The 18,079-nt window shown below is 35.1% G+C and overlaps 2 protein-coding genes across 2 annotated transcripts; both read left to right on the top strand.

Moving 5' to 3' along the window:
* Nucleotides 1-1,885: 1,885 nt before the first annotated feature.
* LOC130238378 (interferon-induced protein with tetratricopeptide repeats 5-like) lies at nt 1,886-7,380 on the top strand. Its single transcript, XM_056469376.1, has 2 exons — nt 1,886-1,976; nt 4,080-7,380. The coding sequence occupies exons 1-2, from the start codon at nt 1,963-1,965 to the stop codon at nt 5,500-5,502; spliced, it is 1,437 nt and encodes a 478-aa protein (XP_056325351.1). The 5' UTR covers nt 1,886-1,962; the 3' UTR covers nt 5,503-7,380.
* Nucleotides 7,381-9,674: 2,294 nt separating this feature from the next.
* On the top strand, nt 9,675-17,861 carry LOC130238732 (interferon-induced protein with tetratricopeptide repeats 5-like). The gene is made up of 2 exons (XM_056469832.1): nt 9,675-9,838; nt 16,256-17,861. Exons 1-2 carry the CDS (start codon nt 9,825-9,827, stop codon nt 17,685-17,687), a joined length of 1,446 nt encoding a protein of 481 aa, XP_056325807.1. The 5' UTR covers nt 9,675-9,824; the 3' UTR covers nt 17,688-17,861.
* The last annotated feature ends 218 nt before the right edge of the window (nt 17,862-18,079 follow it).

The following is an 18,079-nucleotide window of genomic DNA, read 5'->3' as shown; positions in this document are numbered from 1 at the left end:
GCAGCGGATGCCCTTTCAGCTGCAACCCATCACTGGGAAACATCCATACAGTCATTCACACACATACACTACGTTCAATTTTAGCATACCCAATTCACCTACAGCGCATGTCTTAGGACTTGTGGGGGAAACCAGAGCACCCGGAGAAAACCCATGCCAACATGGGGGAGAACATGCAAACTTCCGACAGAAATGCCAACTGACCCAGTCGAGGCTCGAACCAGCGAACTTCTTGCAGTGAGGCGATCATGCTACTCACTACGCCACCACTTTGCCCTTAAAGCAACCACTTATAAAGTATTTAAATCTCTATCGAGCCACTGTTTGTTAAATGGCATGATAGCCTCGCCCAAGGACATTCAATATTTAACTTGTCACATTGAGAGCATAACACAGAGGGTATTTTCTTTCATTCTGAGGTGTAGATTGACTGTTTCAGATTTCATTCTGGCACAAATTCTGCATCGCATTATTTGAGAACAAATCCCTGTCTGTTCTTGTTATGGATGTAGCATTTAAACGAGCAGTCTGCAGGTCCTTAATGAAAAAGCAATGCCATAACAATGGCAAATTTTCAAAAAGTTCAGAAAATGCATTCTAAAATAAATTGTCCAGTAACTTTTTACAATTAAAACCTGTGTATTATTAATGTAGGTAATTATACCCATGATGGTTTTACTGAAATGCCCACAACAAAGTCTAAGTTTATTCATTCATTTTCTTTTCTGCTTAGTCCCTTTATTAATCTGGGGTCGCCACAGTGGAATGAGCTGCCAACTTATCCAGCATATGTTTTACGCAGCGGATGCCCTTCCAGCTGCAACCCACCACTGGGAAACATCCATACACACTCATACACTATGGACAATTTAGCTTATCCAATTCACCTAGCGCATATCTTTGGACTTGTGGGGGAAACCAGAGGAAACCCAGGTGAACACCGAGAGAACATGCAAACTCCACACAGAAATGCCAACTGACCCAGTCGAGGCTCGAACCAGTGACCTTCTTGCTGTGAGGTGATTGTGCTACCCACTGCGCTACCGTGATGCCGTCTTTCTAAGTTTTGATCTAATAATTATCAACGATACATTTTGTTGTGGCATTCATATGTACATAATAATGCAATGATTACTTGAAGTCAGCATTCTGAGGCACTTATATTTTTGCCTAATCCAGTTTTATTCCTTGGAGGAAAAAAAATATTAATCTCACATAGCTTTGTAAAAATAATTTCATATTTCAAAACAAAGACTTTTAAAAATATTTTAAAAGTGTATTAAACAAAGCACCCCATAATGAACAGACCCAGCTAAATCAAACCAACAATATAAAAAAGAACTGATAAATCTACTTATTAGGCTACTTCTCACTGAAAGTGATTGTTGTATTAGCACTGAGTAGGTAAATCTAAGGCATGATTATGGAGAGTAAAGCTATTATATGTGCTTTATAAGTATTAGCCAATTTCCATACTAATAGACATAAATCTAGTAGGCTAATGTTCTCACAATGAAGGGACAAATTTAGCACACAGTAAGCTAATCATCCACAAAACAAACAAATGGCTATACTATTTATTGATTTATTTGGATACCGAAAATATGGCTTTTGCCATGTAAAAGTATAAGATGCATTTTACATTTTTATTTACTGATCTGTCCTCGTATGATCGAAATGTTACTTCATATTTGAGTTAAATAGATCTATATTGTACATTTTGAGACATATTCTCAAAAATAGCCTACTGTTTTGTGGGCAAATTCGAAATAATTTATATAATTTGAGTATATTAGATTTATAATTAGGCGAGTAGGCCTGTCACGAAAGCTAGTTTGCCTTTTTGCATCTCAAACAGGAAACTGAATGGGCACGGTGACGTATTCAGGAACTGAAAAGTGCAATGCTGCATACTAGCTGAGCTTTTAAAACATCTGTCTGTATCTACAACACAGGGAAACAATGTCAGAGCAGAGGTGAGTGCCCATTTTTAAAGTGTAAACTTAACTTACCAAATCATGACAAACGGTAGTGCTGCCAACAAAGCCTGGAAAGTTTGGAAATCTGATCGAGAAAAACTAAAGGCACATAGCGGTAGCTACAATAACATAAATATATTAATAAATAAATAAATAAATAGACCGCGGTCGCGTTTAATTTAATTATTAACGAAATTCTGATGAGATTACCCAAAATTTGTTAGCATAAAAACAGTAAAGAGGAAAGTTTTTTTTTTTTTCTTTTATGTAAGTGCTAATAATTCTAGCAATTTAATTTCGCTCGGATCACTTTCAACAGTCATTTATTCTTTGAGTGAATGAGTACTGATTATTGTTTAAAATGATTGAGGTGATTCAGTAAATTTCAATATAACTTAGTTTACTTGAGAATGGAAGGAGATTATAGGGCTAATAGGGTACTAATTAAACATTACTATAATATAGTTAATATATTAGTTTAATATGTTGTTTAGTGCATAATGGTTCCTATATTCCTATAAGTCACACTAGCTTTTTATTTATATGTTAAAAGTAGAAAAATAAATAAATTGTCTGACTATAGTTTCCTCATAGGCGGCACCCAGCTATCTACAGAGGGTAAACAAGTCTGGGCATGGTTAATACTTTAATGGTTGGCACCCAGTTTGCTTTTCAAATGTCCTAGTATAGATTTGAACTCTTGGTTAAAAAGATAGTTCACCCAAAAATGAAAATTCTGTCATTAACTAGACCAACTTACCCTCATGTTATTCCAAACCTGCAACTTTGTTCATCTTTGGAACACATTGTATTGATGCTGAAGAATTTGATGAATAAAGTAGTGTTTTCTTTTAAACAAAAATATGTTTGTTGATTTATAAAATTTTGGTTAAACCACTGAAGTCACATGGAATGTTTTTACATTGTTGTCTTACCTGTCTGGACTTTGACTGTTTGATGACCTTTACTCTGTAGGGTCAGAAAGTTATCAAATTACTTCCAAAATATCCTTATTTCTGTTCCAAAGATGAAAGAAGATCTCACAGGTTTGGAACAGCCTGATCTCACAAGGAAATGTAACCATTTTACATTTTTTCAGATTAGTGGTTCAGTCGTACAAAAATGTATGATTTTTAAAAGGAGGCGTGGCACTAAGCCCCCACCCAAACGTCATTGGGGAATGAGCAAAGCGAACTAAAGTGTACAAATGAGATCGTACAAATTCACATGAATTAGCCACTAAATCTAAAAGTTACAAATTAGAGTAAGATAGCATTGGTCATTCAGATGATCTTTACATTCTTACTCGCTGTGGTTAATTTAAACAAGAGCATAATAAAAAAGAAATACATAAATATAATTTATGTTTAAATCACACAAACACACATATTTTTTTATTTATGTGTGTGTTAATTGCTATATACATATATTTTACATCCAAACGTGCTATTATTTGTGGATTTTAGTTCTGTCCAACTATTCATCAAACATAATCGCATCCAAAAATATATATATTTAAGAAAATATTTATTGTTTAGGTATTTATAATATTTATTATGTCTATGTATATTTATTATATGGCTATACATAATATATATATATATATATATATATATATATATATATATATATATATATATATATATATATATATATATATATATATATATATATATATACACACATATATATATATATATATATATACACACATATATATATATATATATATATATATATACACAAATATATATACACATATATATATACACATATATATACACATATATATATATATACACATATTTATATGTGTATTTATATATATAAATAATATATATATATATATATATATATATATATATATATATACACACACATATATATATATACATATATATATATATACACAGATAGATAGATAGATAGATAGATAGACACACACATATTGTTTAAATACAAGCTTCTTTTTTTTGCATGTGATAAATCATAATCATTTGACTACTAATTTTACATAAAATACTGTATATATACATACAATGCAGATTTTCAAATTTGGTTTTATTTACTTGCTTACTAATTGATTTGTTTTCTTATTAGTTCCATGCAGGACAGCTTACAACTGAAGCTGGATCAGCTCGATTGTCACTTTACTTGGGACATTAGAAAGGATGATCTAGACTTAACAAATGTCCTCAACAGGCTTGAGGAACAGGTCAAGATGGGTCTTGGGAGGGAAGAAGGGGTTGCACGAACTCACTGTTCTTTAGGATATGCAAAATGTCTTCTCGGTAATAAAGAAGAAGCACTTACTCACCTGTCAAGATCTGAGATGCTCATAAAAGAAAAGCTTGGCGACAACTGTGACAAGACTCTCATTGTCACTTATGGGAATTTTGCATGGATAAATTTCCTCATGGAAAACTACACAGAGTGTGAAAGTTACCTGTTTAATCTTCAGAAGATATACAAAATGTTTCCTGCTGAGTCTGTTCCAGAGGTGCTTGGTGAGAAAGGCTGGGCTTATCTTAAATTCTCTCATAAGTATTATGAAAGAGCTGTGGAGGCTTTCCAGAAGGCTGTAGAACTGGATCCAGAAGATAGTGAGTGGAATGCTGGTTATGCCACAGCACTGTATCGCATCGAAACTGATCGCACTGAAACTGATACATCTTGTACTGTGGATTCACCTGCAATCAAACAGCTGAGACAGGCCATTAGCATCAACCCAGATGATGATACCTTGAGAGTTCTTCTAGGACTTAGGCTTTTCTTATGCTCCAAAAAGTTGATAAAAGAGTCTGAGAAACTGATGGAGACAGCTCTGAATGGCTCTCCAGAAAATCCACATGTCATCAGATACGTTGCGAAATTTTTCAGGAATAAAGGATCTGTCGACAGGTCCATTGAACTGCTAGAGACAGCACTTCAAAAATCACCAAACTCTGGTTTCATACATCATCAGTTGGCAATGTGCTACAAGACTAAGAAAATTGACTTACAGAAAGAGAAAGGGGACAAGTTTCAGATATATGATGCACGAAATCAGTGCATATACTATTTAGAAAAGGCAACTTCCCTGAAGGATTCTTTTATCATTGCAATGTGTGAGCTCGCAATTCAGTACGGAGAGAAACGTGAATTGTCCAAGGCAGAGAAACTGTTTGAAAAAACATTTATTACAGCCAAAGAGAAAAATGAGTGCATACATGCAGTACATTGTTACTATGCGGAGTTCCAGCAGTACAGTAACAGGTGTGAGCATTTGGCTATCGAGAATTACAAGAAGTGTTTGACAATGAATCCAGATAGTAGTGAGGGGAATAGAAGTGCATACAAATTAATGAACATTGCCAAGAAACATCTCAAAGCTGACCCAAACGATTGGGACGCCAATGAAATACTGGGATTAATTTATCAAAAAAAAGGGGAAATGTTTGGGGACACCAAGAGCTATGCAGGAACGGGCGATGAAGAGAACGAATGCCTCCACAACCTTTTTGAGATTAACTGTAAAATATAAACATCGACAAGGATGCATAAATATTTTAAAAGGACCTCATTTGCTTGCTAATGTGTGCAGAAATCACTTGCGTGAACACAGAAAATTGGATAAATTCAGATTATTCCAAAAGAGCAAGTGAGTTCACACACCAAAATCTGCATAAAGCAATCCCAAACTATGTCCACATACAGGAAAAGATTTCCATACAGTCTCACCACTTTTTCTTTTCATATGCTTTTTTTTCCCACTCTATCATGCTTCAGGGTATATGCAGAAATCCTAAAGGTAATTTTAATACTTTTTAAGACTTTTTAAAGACCTTCTCAGAATAGTGTACCTCATCGCCACTTCAAGTTCTAATCAGTATCAAACCTTTAACTTAATAAACAGTTGCTAATAAACAGTTGTAGTTAAATCAATGAAGCAGAACCATGCAACAGGACTCAGATAAGCTCGGAAGAAACAAAGCTTGAAAATTTTGTGGATGTTTTCAGCGACAGGGTTTAGCCACTGTTTAAACTCATCTTTCTCCAACCATGAGTACGCAAACTTACATTTTGTCTGAAACGGGTATGTTTGTACAGACATCTTTATGATCTGTCCATGCGTGATCATAGGGAGAACCAGATGACCAATAATTCTTGGCTAGACATTGCAACAACCGTGGGAAAGAAGTAAAGTTTATATAAAAGTTTGTTAAAACAAAAAAAGAGGCCATGCAAAAGTGGAGACCCAGGTGGTTTTAATATTACAGAATATGTTTTCCACCATTCATATGTGGTACACTGATGTATATATTGCAATTTTGAATTTAAAACAATGTACAAGTTACAAACTAAAATTAAGTAACTATGTCTTTGATAACTGGATAACAAATATATGAACCTATCGGTTTACGGTTTTCTAGGCTTTATTAGTGATAATGGTCAGGAATGTTGGACCATTATTGCCTTTTTAGTTTATAAGTAGAGGACAGAAACTAGCCAGACAATGTGTGAATTGTTGAATGGGCAAAATAAAATAAAAAAACATCAGTATTTTTTAGTAAGTGTACTTTTTTTTTTGCTTTTATTCTTGCCATAATATAAAATATAAATGTAGAGCAACCCATGCTCTGTTGTCATTAAGATTTAACTTTAATAGGAATAACTGTCCGAAATATGAACAAAAGCAAGTGATGCATCATTTAAAGATTTAAAAAATCTTGAATGGTTATAAAAATCTTCATAATCATTATAATAAAATTTAAAAAATAATAAAAAACAATTAGTTTAAAAATCATCAATGATGTTAATGATATGACCTAGTTCCGGAAACTTTCTACTTCTTTGTTTATCCGTCTGACTTTACAGTGGGTTTCTTTTGACCGCCCCCTGTCATTTAAAAGAATATATCAATGACGAACGAGTCAAGTATAAAAGCCTCATCCTTTTCGTGAGGCGCGCGATGCGGCGCCAGGCGAAAGTATAAATCAGCTTTAAGATATTTGTTTGTTTTTTTCTGTAGTTCAATGGTGCATCTAACCTGTCTTTAGTACTTTTCAAATTGAATACATTTATTTTACCACTAATTTTGAGACTTTGCATTTATGTGTATGCGTGTTTTTGATATTGCGATATAGGTCTTAAATTTAATACTTAATGGTCTTAAAAAGGTCTTTAAAAGTCTTAAATTTAACATTATGATATCTGCAGAAACCCTGGTATATATCTATGACACTTCACTATATAGTAGCCTACGAATGTTTACAGTTAACCAATTAGCAGGCTTTTGTAGTACTGTTACAGTTTTCAGTTTTTTTACTTTTGAAGGATTCGGATATCTACCTTCAAAACTTTAAACTTACACATATTTGTGCAGTGTATGAATGTAATGGTTATTGCATTAAAAATGTGGTTGGTGAAAAACATCTAAGCACGTTTAAGGGGAAATCTTTTTTTGTTCGCAGAAAATGTACATAAAAAATGAACACTTAAACTCTCATTTACTTAATGAGAGTCAAAGTTTAGTCTATTATTTTAGTAATTTTAAGTTATCAATTCTTAATTGTTAAACCGTTCGTATATAGTTACATTATATGTATTGCATCCAATGCTAAATTGAGGTTTGAAGAGAATGTAAGACCACCAATTGTTTTTGCTACTTTAGTTTCTAACAAAAAAAGTCACGATCAAACATGTGACTGACTATGTGGTGGCATCTCAGAAAAACAGTTTTTAATCATTAATTGAAAAAAATAAGACAGCATGAGTATTTTAACTGAGGATGTATTGGTAGCTATAATGAGCCATGTCAAACTACGTATAGATAAAGTGCAGTAAAATCACAGCCAAGGCAATTATTGATTTAAAAAAAATTATATCTACCATTACAAATCTTTTATTTTTATTGAACAGTAAATGGTCAGCAATTTTTCAGTATAATGAAACATTGTGACGGGTGACGCAGTGGCGCAGTAGATAGTGCTGTCCCCTCACAGCAAGAAAGTCGCTGGATCAAGGCTCGGCTGGGTCAGTTGGTGTTTCTATGTGAAGTTTGCATATTCTCCCCGCGTCTGAGTGGGTTTCCTCCGGGTGCTCCGGTTTCCCCCACAGTCCAAAGACATGCGGTACAGGTGAATTGGGTAAGAATTTCCATAGTGTGTGTGAATGAGTGTGTGTGGATGTTTCCCAGTGATGGGTTGCAGCTGGAAGGGCATCTGCTGCATAAAAACATATGCTGCATCATTCCGCTGTGGCGACCCCAGATTAATAAAGGGACTAAGCCGAAAAGAAAATGAATGAACGAAACATTGTGAACTATAGAAGGAACATAGAGGACGCCAGGGGGATAAAGCAGTAAATAGAAAATGCAATAATTATACAAGAAATACATATAAAGCCTAAAATAAAATATTAAGAGTGTAAGTAATTCAAAATGAAGTAGTGATGTTACAGGGGAATTTTAAATAGGGCATGACAAGATAATGTTTTCCTAGCCTTAGTGTTTCCTGAACTGGAAAGTGTTTCAAAATGTTGTTTCCATTCTTTTATGAATACCTTAAAAGCGGTTAATTATTGGAGAATTTGCATTTATGGATGTGATAATTAGCAAGTAAAAGTAGAAGATTTATGAAGTAGAACGCTTTCTCAGTATTATTGTCTGTACCCTAAAACCAAATAACACATTTTCCCAAAACAAACATTAATTTCATTATATAAACTCAATCACAGGCGGCGCAGTCGCACAGTAGGTAGTGCTGCCGCCACACAGCAAGAAGGTTGCTGGTTTGAGCCTCAGCTGGGTCAGTTGGCATTTCTGTGTGGAGTTTGCATGTTTTCACCACTTATGCGTGTGTTTCCTCCGGGTGCTCCGGTTTCCCCCACAAGTCCAAAGACATGCGGTACAGGTGAATTGGGTAACCTAAATTGTCCATAGTGTATGAGTGTGAATGATTGTGTATGGATGTTTTCCAGAGATGGGTTGCAGGTGGAAGGGCATCTGCTGCGTAAAACATGTGCTGGATAAGTTGGTGGTTCATTACGCTGTGGCGACACCAGATCAATAAAGGGACTAAGCCGAAAAGAAAATGAATGAATGAATAAATGAAACTCAATCACAAATTTGCAAAAGTTACCCCAAAATATTTTTGTGTAGGTACAGTACCAGAATAAGTGTCCAGTTGTTTTACTTTGTATATTACAGATTGCACACATTGTGTCAATATCTGATTTAAATCTTTTTAAATAGCTACTCACTGGATAGAATCATTGGATTGATTTAAAGGACACTTCTCGGATTTAGTTTATAATAAGGTATTTGTGTGACAAAAGCCATACTTTTCTCCTGTTTGAAATATTTGTAAAATTGCGACAGTAAGTAATAACATATGATTTTGAGACAACTTCTTTCTGAAACAATGCACGGATTGATTTGTTAGTCCTACTATTAAAAAATCGTTAACAATAGTAAACATGAATTGCAGGTCAGTTCTGATTGTCCAGACATCTTTCGATGAGCACTGCCCTCTACAGGCGTAAATTACATTCCACAACTTAAACAACAGTTACTACCAAAACAAAACTGCAAGTATGTGGTCAGTTTACCAAATATCAAACGTTATACACGAGTAAACGTATGAGATATAATAAAATAATTGTGAAAAAGACTCCCGTTGCGTCTAGATTGGCATTTGTAAGCGAGTAGAACATGAGTTCACCCGTTCTCACAGCAGTTCAAAGACAGCAACTGTATCTAACGGATATGCATCTTTGTTCAGGAAATAAAAACAGAAAGTACAGCGCTGTAAAAGCCAGTGATCTTTAAACATCATTTGCGCATAATTTTCTGCAAAGAAAATAATGGCAGAAAAAAGGTGAGTTATTTCCTAATATTATTTGACACTTTAAAAAAAAAATCTTTAGGAAAAGTTGTAATGCAAATGAGTTTAATGTCAGACCTTATCTGGTCTAGCCTTATGTTACACGGGTATGTTTTGGCAACGTCAACAGCCAAATGTAGGCTACATTGTATGGGTACATCCATTACAAACATTAATAAAACTCTGATGCCATTTGAGAAAAAGTAATTAAACCAAGTGCAAAAACTGCACTTGCATCAATTAAACTGACACCATATAAAAACAAAGGTATCAAACCAAGTCCATATATATATATATATATATATATATATATATATATATATATATATATATATATATATATATGTCAATTTTTTGCATAAATTCATTAAACTCTAACACAGTAATTTTTATTCACAGTACTGAACAGAAACTGATTTTTTAAACTCCGGTAACCAAAGGAAATGCATTGTTTCCGTATCTGAAGCACCTGACAATGTTGTAGCAACACTTTAACTAAAGATCTCAAAACAACTGCAGATTTCTAAGAAACTGCATTCTATAAGATGCACAAGTCTTGATATTATAAGTGCTCTTATACAATGGTGTTAAAAAAGTTTCCCCCTTACCGATTACTTTTTTTTTTTTTTTGCATGTTTGTCACTTTAATGTTTCAGATAATCAAAACAAATTTAAATATTACTCAAAGATAACACGAGTAAAAACATCATGAAGTTTTTTTTTGAGGGAAAACATAACCTTGTGTGATAAAGTGTTTGCCCCCATGTTAAAACACAACTTATCACACCTGAGTTAAATTTCTCTAGCCACACCCAGGCCTGATTACTGCCACACCTGTTAGCAATCAAGAAATCACTTAAATAGGACCTGCCTGACAAAGTGAAGTATCCAACGGGGCTCTGTGATACATTGGGGTGTTAGTGAAACAGTTGAATATGTTATAATGCACTGTAGGTAATATACTGTAGAAAGGCTTGAGCTTGAAGGAGAAATTAGAGAATAAGGGGAGTAGTTTACAATTAAATATTTATAAAAATTCAAATAGAAGTGTAAAATCTTTATTGTTAAAGTATTTGACAAGTGCTGGATTCCACAAGCGAGTATAAGCTGAATTTTAGTATTGCTGGAAATTTGAATATTCACATTGATTATCCAGAAATCAATGCTGAAAAAGAACTGATGACTGTTTTTAACACTTTTGATCTGACTCCGCATGTTCAAGGACCCAAACACTCTTGATCTACTTTTAACTAAGGGTTTACACATTTCATCGACTGTTGTAAAGGATGTCGATCTGATCATTTCTGTATTTTCTTTGATATATTGATGACTCCAGCCATTAAAGACAGATCTGTCCTTGTCGGAAAGAGATGCATAAATGAGAACATTAGTGAGCAGTTTATGAAGGCCATATCACTAGCACCAAGTATATCTGCAGACTCAGAAAAGCTGAGCATATGTGGTGGAAGACAAAACTAATAGTCCATTATAATATCTATAAAGACAATCTTAATGCTTTTAATGTGGAACTAAACACTGCTAGGCAGACTTTTTCAAGCCTTATAAACAGCAACCTAAATAATGCTTGTACTCTCTTTGCAACGGTAGAGAGACTCACAACCCCCTGCCCCCCCAGTAGGATTCCCAGTAAGCTACTCTCTGAAAGCAAATGTAATAGGCCTTGTTCACACTTCCTGGTTCCGGTAAGCAAAACGGCGTATCACAACATCTGGTTCCAATGGAACGGAGTATGATAGTCGTCTCGTCGCTGTTATTGCAGCGTTCCCGGTTGCTCCAGCTTAAAAAAAAAAAAGACATCCTTGCCTCAATTTCCACGAAAAGACAAAGGACAGAGGAAATCATGGGTGAAATTAATTAGACTGAATGAATGTCTTTCGTTTCAAGTTATATACCAGAGTACGCTCATGTGCAGTATGCACTTCAAAGCGGAGATCATTATGTTTTATCAAATATTGGTGGTCTAAGTTTTATGATGTGAAATTATAATATAGACAAAATTCCAGTTAAGTTATCTGCCTTCCACAAACAAGTGCTCCTATCAAGGTCATTAATATATAAGCATATTTTTCCCCCACATTGCAATAATAGACAACTCATACAAATGCAATTTTTTACAACAAAATTAATTTGGTTAGTTTTATAATTAAAAATGGTATACTTTTCTTACAATCAATTCCTTTCTCATTACAATATCTCAATAACCCTGCAAGTTTCAACTGTTATTGGTTCAATTTTTTCAGAGACCCATGTGTTATTTAGTGAAATTAATCAAGACCATAGTCCTTCTGATTTTACTAAATCTTATGTTGGCAAAACTTGTTTTACAGTAAATACCAAGAGTAATAATAGAGCTTTTCGAACTCTTTTCCAAAAAGAAATCACTACTGTTCCTTATATACAATTTTATTGGATGTCTTTATTAAAGGGTGACTTGATGTGCTGAAAAAAAGTGTGGCTGTTACCACAGAAATATCAGGTTAGAATCAAAATTAAAGAAATATCCTGTAAACTTCTCCACAGATTTTATCCAGCAAAACATTAGTTACAAAAATGTAAAAGTGGAATTGATGTAAATTGTATTTTTGTAATGAATACAAGGAGACGGTTTTACACTTATTTTGGCATTGTACATACTCAGTCAAAAGGAAGAGCTGCAAAAAACTATTAACAATTTTCAGTGTTCAAAACCTCTTTCATCATTGTGGGAAAATGTACTTTTTGGATTTACTCTCTAATTTACTAATAAGCAACCAAATTTTAAGGTATTGATCACTGAAATATGCTTGTATATTACCAGCACCAGAGACTCTTTAAACAAGGAAGCCTACCCACTTTAAAAAACTGTGAACTCTGTAATTAAATAAATAATTATTACATATGTAAATTTTGTATATTTGTATTTGAACTGAATGAACTGGAACATGAACTAACTTTAACCTAAAGATTCAGAAACACACCCTATACGCTACAGACGGACTGTTTTGAAGATATTTGCTTTAAAATTTAGTAATTAGTGGAAAACTGAAGTGCTTTAATAGAATCGTATTCAAACACTGAACACAATAACATATATCTTTATTTTTTCCGGCGAGTTGGAGCTAAATTATGTTTCCAGACTTGAGTAAACCTTACAAGCATTAAGCAACCTGTCATTATGGGGCTCCTCGTTCTTTCGCATTGACCGATAGCAACTCGCCCGTATCTGACCCTGAATACAAAGGAAGGAGGGGGTTAGCACAGCTTACGGACAATTACTAACATAACTAATCCTGCTGGATGTTTAGTAGTTATTTTTGCTAACAAATGGCTTGAGTTAGCAGATCTTATGCTGTTGGCTGCGCACCTTACTGTAACCTAACGTTGCAAACGCTTCGTGTAAGACACATTTTCTGCACAAATTCCTTTTAAATGCTGATTTATTTAGGCTACGTTAGTTCATTAACCAAGCGAACAACCTGTTCTTGTCTAAATTATGGCAAAGTTGACGGAAAATGTCATCCAATGTCCTGAGGCTGTTATGTTTCTGCAACTGTAAGCGAAACCGGAATCAGCGTAACATTGCTTCGGAGGGCACTTCCTGTATTCAATTCCGCTGTGAAAAAGGTCTGTAGGTTTGCTAATTTCTTTAGAAAGGCAATCAGCTCATCCAATCAGCCAAGTTGTGTCAACGTCAGATAAGCTCAACCACAACTTAAGAAATCAGACATTATGTCTGATTTCATGGCAATTAATGGTAAAATCTTAGAAGAGATCATGCAAATGATGAAAACATCAACCTGCAGTCTTGACGCACTCCGCACATCATTCTTCAAAACAGTGTTTAACTGTTTAGAAATGGATCTTCTAAAAGTGGTAAATGCTTCAGTTCTCTCAGGGATTTTTCCAAACTTACTTAAAACTGCAGTTGTTAAACATCTCTTGGAAAAGAGCAACCTGGATTACACATTATTGAGCAATTACAGGCCAATCTCAAATCTCCCTTTCATTGGCAAAATCATTGAAAAAGTTGTTTTTAACCAGGTTAACAAGTTCTTAAACTTCAAGGGGGTGTTTAGACAATTTTCAATCTGGTTTCAGACCACATCACAGTACAGAGAGTGCTCTTATAAAGATAACCAATGATATCCGCCTAAATACAGATTCAGGCAAACTAACAGTGCTGGTATTGCTTAATCTCAGTGCTGCATTTGACACAGCCGATCACAGCATATTTCTGGATAGGCTGGAAAACTGTGTTGGACTGTCTGGCACGGTCCACAAATGGTTCAGATCTTATCTTTCCATTTTTTTGTCCATTTTCATTACCATCTCTTATATATTTTATCATTATTTGATTTTGTTGTGTTTGCCACCATTACTTTCCCGCATGAACGTAACTCCGGAACAACTGGTGTGTCGCTTCCGGCCGGTCGTCTTCCGCCAGCGTTCCTCCCTCTGCGCCAGGTTATCTGATTTATACTCCTAATCCCTTTTGAGGGTCCCTCAAAAATTGAAGGCAGTGTGGCTCACCAAACAAGTGGCCGGATCGCCACATTGTACTTTTCTTCTTTGTGTTTTTAAATGGCGAGAAATTTAAACTTCATATTAAAGAGGAAAAAATAACCTTTTAATAATACATTCCCTTATCAATTTAAATTCTTTTTATTAACCCAGTTTCTTTCAAAAATGTGAACAATGCTTTAACTACCTGGTCTCCCACTTTAAATAAATTTTAAGATTTAATGTTTTCTCCATACTTTTAATTCTTCTTTTAATTTCATCCTTTGTTTCATAGTTTATTTGCTTGATCTATGTCTTGATAGTGGAGCGAAAATTCCACTTCCCATTCCCATTGGAGGCCAAGTGAGGGGGTGGTAAATGGTTGGTCAGTGTGTTATAGAGAAGGGTGATTGTCTGAGGAATGTCCATTTGTTGCAGTGATGTTGAGGCTGGGGTGTTCCTGGTTTCTTGAAGGTGTGATCTAGATGATTTTCCGCTTGGGGCAATGTTTTTCCTGGTGGCTTTTTTGGGTGGTCCAGGTTAAGATAGTTCTGTTGGAGAGTTGGTGGACTGAGGATAGGCAGAGGTGGGTAGAGTATCCAAAATCAATACTCAAGTAAAAGTACAAGTACTTGCAGAAACTTTTACTCAAAAGTATAAGTAACAATCTTAAAAGTAAATATAACAAAGTAAATGTAATTGTTTCTACCCATCTCTGAGGATGGGGCATGACGTGAGCAGGTGGATCTTGTAGTGTATGTAGGGGGTGGAGTCAGGGAAGTGATGGTGTAATACATCTTTTTTTACCATTTGGCTACCAGATATTTAAATGGTAGTTTTGGCTAAAAATGATCCTATCCTTAACAATTTTTGCATCAATAGAAAGCTTATTTAATCAACTTTCAGATAATACATACATCCGAATTTCAAAAAACTGACACTTATGACTGATTTTGTATTCCAGGGTGACATTTGCTAGCAGCTAATCTGGTCAAGTTGTATTATACTCATAAAACAAATTCTGTAAAGATGTTTTGGAACAATGTCATTTGGTGTAAGCTCAGTAGTTAAAAATTAGCTGATCCGCATACCTCAAACATAACAAGAGCCATGGTGAGAAGCATTATTTTCCCACAGGTATAGTTTATTACTGCTTACTATTTTCATGTTATGGCTAATTCCTAGGTTCAATCATTTATTCATTCATTTTCTTTTTGGCTTAGTCCCTTTAATAATCTGGGGTCGCCACAGCGGAATAAACCGCCAACTTATCCAGCATATGTAGCTAATGCAGTGGATGCCCCTCCAGCCGCAACCCATCACTGGGAAAAATTCCTAGATTATTAAAGATTTATTATAAAATAATAATAAGAAGAAATCGTTTTATGTTCAGTATATAGTGCCTTTCCTTTGCTCAAGGTTGCTTAATATAACACACATTCACATTGAGAGAAAAACAAGTATACAGGGCGATTGAGGTAACATAACTGAGCATACCATAACGTAGCTGAACCTTAAAGGTACTGTAAACAGAGATGCTATATTTCTCTATATAAGGTAGAGGGGGGGTTGGGTTTTCTATAACTTGGGTGCATGAACACCAGATGACCTTCCACCTACAGTGGACAACTAACAATGAGAAACACACAAACCAAGCTCAGATGATCTGAGGGATCAGGCAAGAGAATAAGTAGGTCAGACAGATATGGAGGTGCAAGACGTGGACACAAGGAGTAAATAAGTACGTAATTTATGTACAATAATAAAAATAAAATGTAATAATACTTATTTAAATGATTGGCTGCAATGCATATGAAAGCCATACTTTCTTACATTTTAAGGGTATATTATAGCTTATGGTAAGTTTCATTTATTGCTACTTACTAAAGCTAATTTATTCAATCTTGTCAGTTTCATCCAGGACAGTTTAAAAAAGAAACTGGATCAGCTGGAGTGCCACTTCACATGGGACATTAAAAAAGACGATCTAGACTTCACGAATCTCCGCAACAGACTTGAGGAACAAGACAAGCTGGATCTAGGAAGTGAGGAAGGAGCTGCACGAGCACAGTGCTCAATGGGATATCTGAAATTCCTTCTTGACTGCAAAGAAGAAGCCCTTACTCACATGTCGAGATCAGAGGCACTCATCAAAGAAAACTTTGCAGACAACAATGACAGGGCTCTTATTGTGACCTATGGAAATTTTGCCTGGATAAACTACTACATGGAGAACTACACTGAGTGCGAATGTTACCTAAAGAAGCTTCAAAACATGTATGAAACATTTCCAGTTGAATCTTCATCTGTTCCAGAGGTACTTGGGGAGAAAGGATGGACTTATCTTAAATTCTCTCGTAAATATTATGACAAGGCAGTAGAAGTTTTCCAGAAAGCTGTGGAACTGGATCCAACAAATAGTGAGTGGAATGCTGGTTATGCCATCGCTCTGTATCGCACTGAAACTAGTCAGCCTACTATAGATTCACCTGTGATCAAACAGCTGAGACAGGCCATTGACCTGAATCCAGATGATGATGTTCTGAGAGTCCTTCTAGGATTTAAACTTTTGAATTTTTCTAAGGAATTGATGAATGAGTCTGAGAAATTGATTGAGACAGCTTTGAATCAGTCCCCAGAACATCCACATGTCATGAGATACGTTGGAATGTTCCTTAGGGATCAGGGATCTGTAGACGGTTCTATTGCACTTCTGAAGAAAGCACTTGAAAGATCACCACGCTCGAGCTTTATATGTCATCAGTTAGCAACATGCTACGAGAAGAAAAAAATTAACTTATTTACAGAAAATTGTTACAAAGCTGGAGATCATGCTCGAAATCAAAGTATATACTATTTAGAAGTAGCAACTTCCCTAAAACCTTCATTTATCGTTGCAATGTGTCAGCTCGGACTTCAATACGGAGAGAGACATGAACTGCATAAGGCAGAGGAACAGTTTGACAAAGCATTTGAGACAGCAAAAGATAAAAATGAGCATCTGCAGTCAGTCCATTTTTATTATGCCGAGTTCCAGCAATACAGTAAAAGACAAGAGGATTTAGCTATTAAGCATTACAAGGAGTGCTTGACAATGAATCCAGATAGTAGTGAGGGGAAAAGAAGTGCAAAGAAATTGATGAAAATTGCCAACAAACATCTTAAAGAAAATCCAAGTGATTGGAAAGCCAATGAAATACTTGGATTACTTTATCAAATGAAGGGTGAAATGTTCGGGGACACCAAGAGCTATGCAGGAACAGGAGATGAAGGGAACGATGAATGCCTCCACAATCTTTTAGAGATCAACTGCAAAATAGAAACTTTGTACAAGGATGCATAATTCATTTTGAAATAGGACCTTTGGGTTAGAGTGTACAGAAAACACACAAGTTTGTTAACATTCATTACACTTTATCTGTAAGAAATGAAGCACTCAGTCACGTTTGCATTATTTTGTAAATTGATTTCAACAAACTTGATTAAAATAACGATTTAGCAGAAAACGGCATGTTTTACTATATATTTTAGACCTAGGGCGTCGCCATCTTGAAATATCGCTGTGTCTGACAACACGTGGTTGGTTCCGTTCCCTCAGTTGAACAGCTACAAAATAAGTAATGGACTGAACACGGAGACTGCAAAGCCTAATTTAACCTAGTGCATGTAGTTGGAGGTGGAGCTGGTGCAAATACATGCATTAGATGTGTGTCTAATAAAAAAAATATATGTTTT

Source organism: Danio aesculapii, chromosome 12, assembly GCF_903798145.1.
Source record: "Danio aesculapii chromosome 12, fDanAes4.1, whole genome shotgun sequence".
In the NCBI taxonomy this organism is placed as follows: domain Eukaryota; kingdom Metazoa; phylum Chordata; class Actinopteri; order Cypriniformes; family Danionidae; genus Danio; species Danio aesculapii.
Note: the sequence above shows the minus strand (reverse complement) of the source record. Positions and strands in the feature narration are given on the sequence as shown.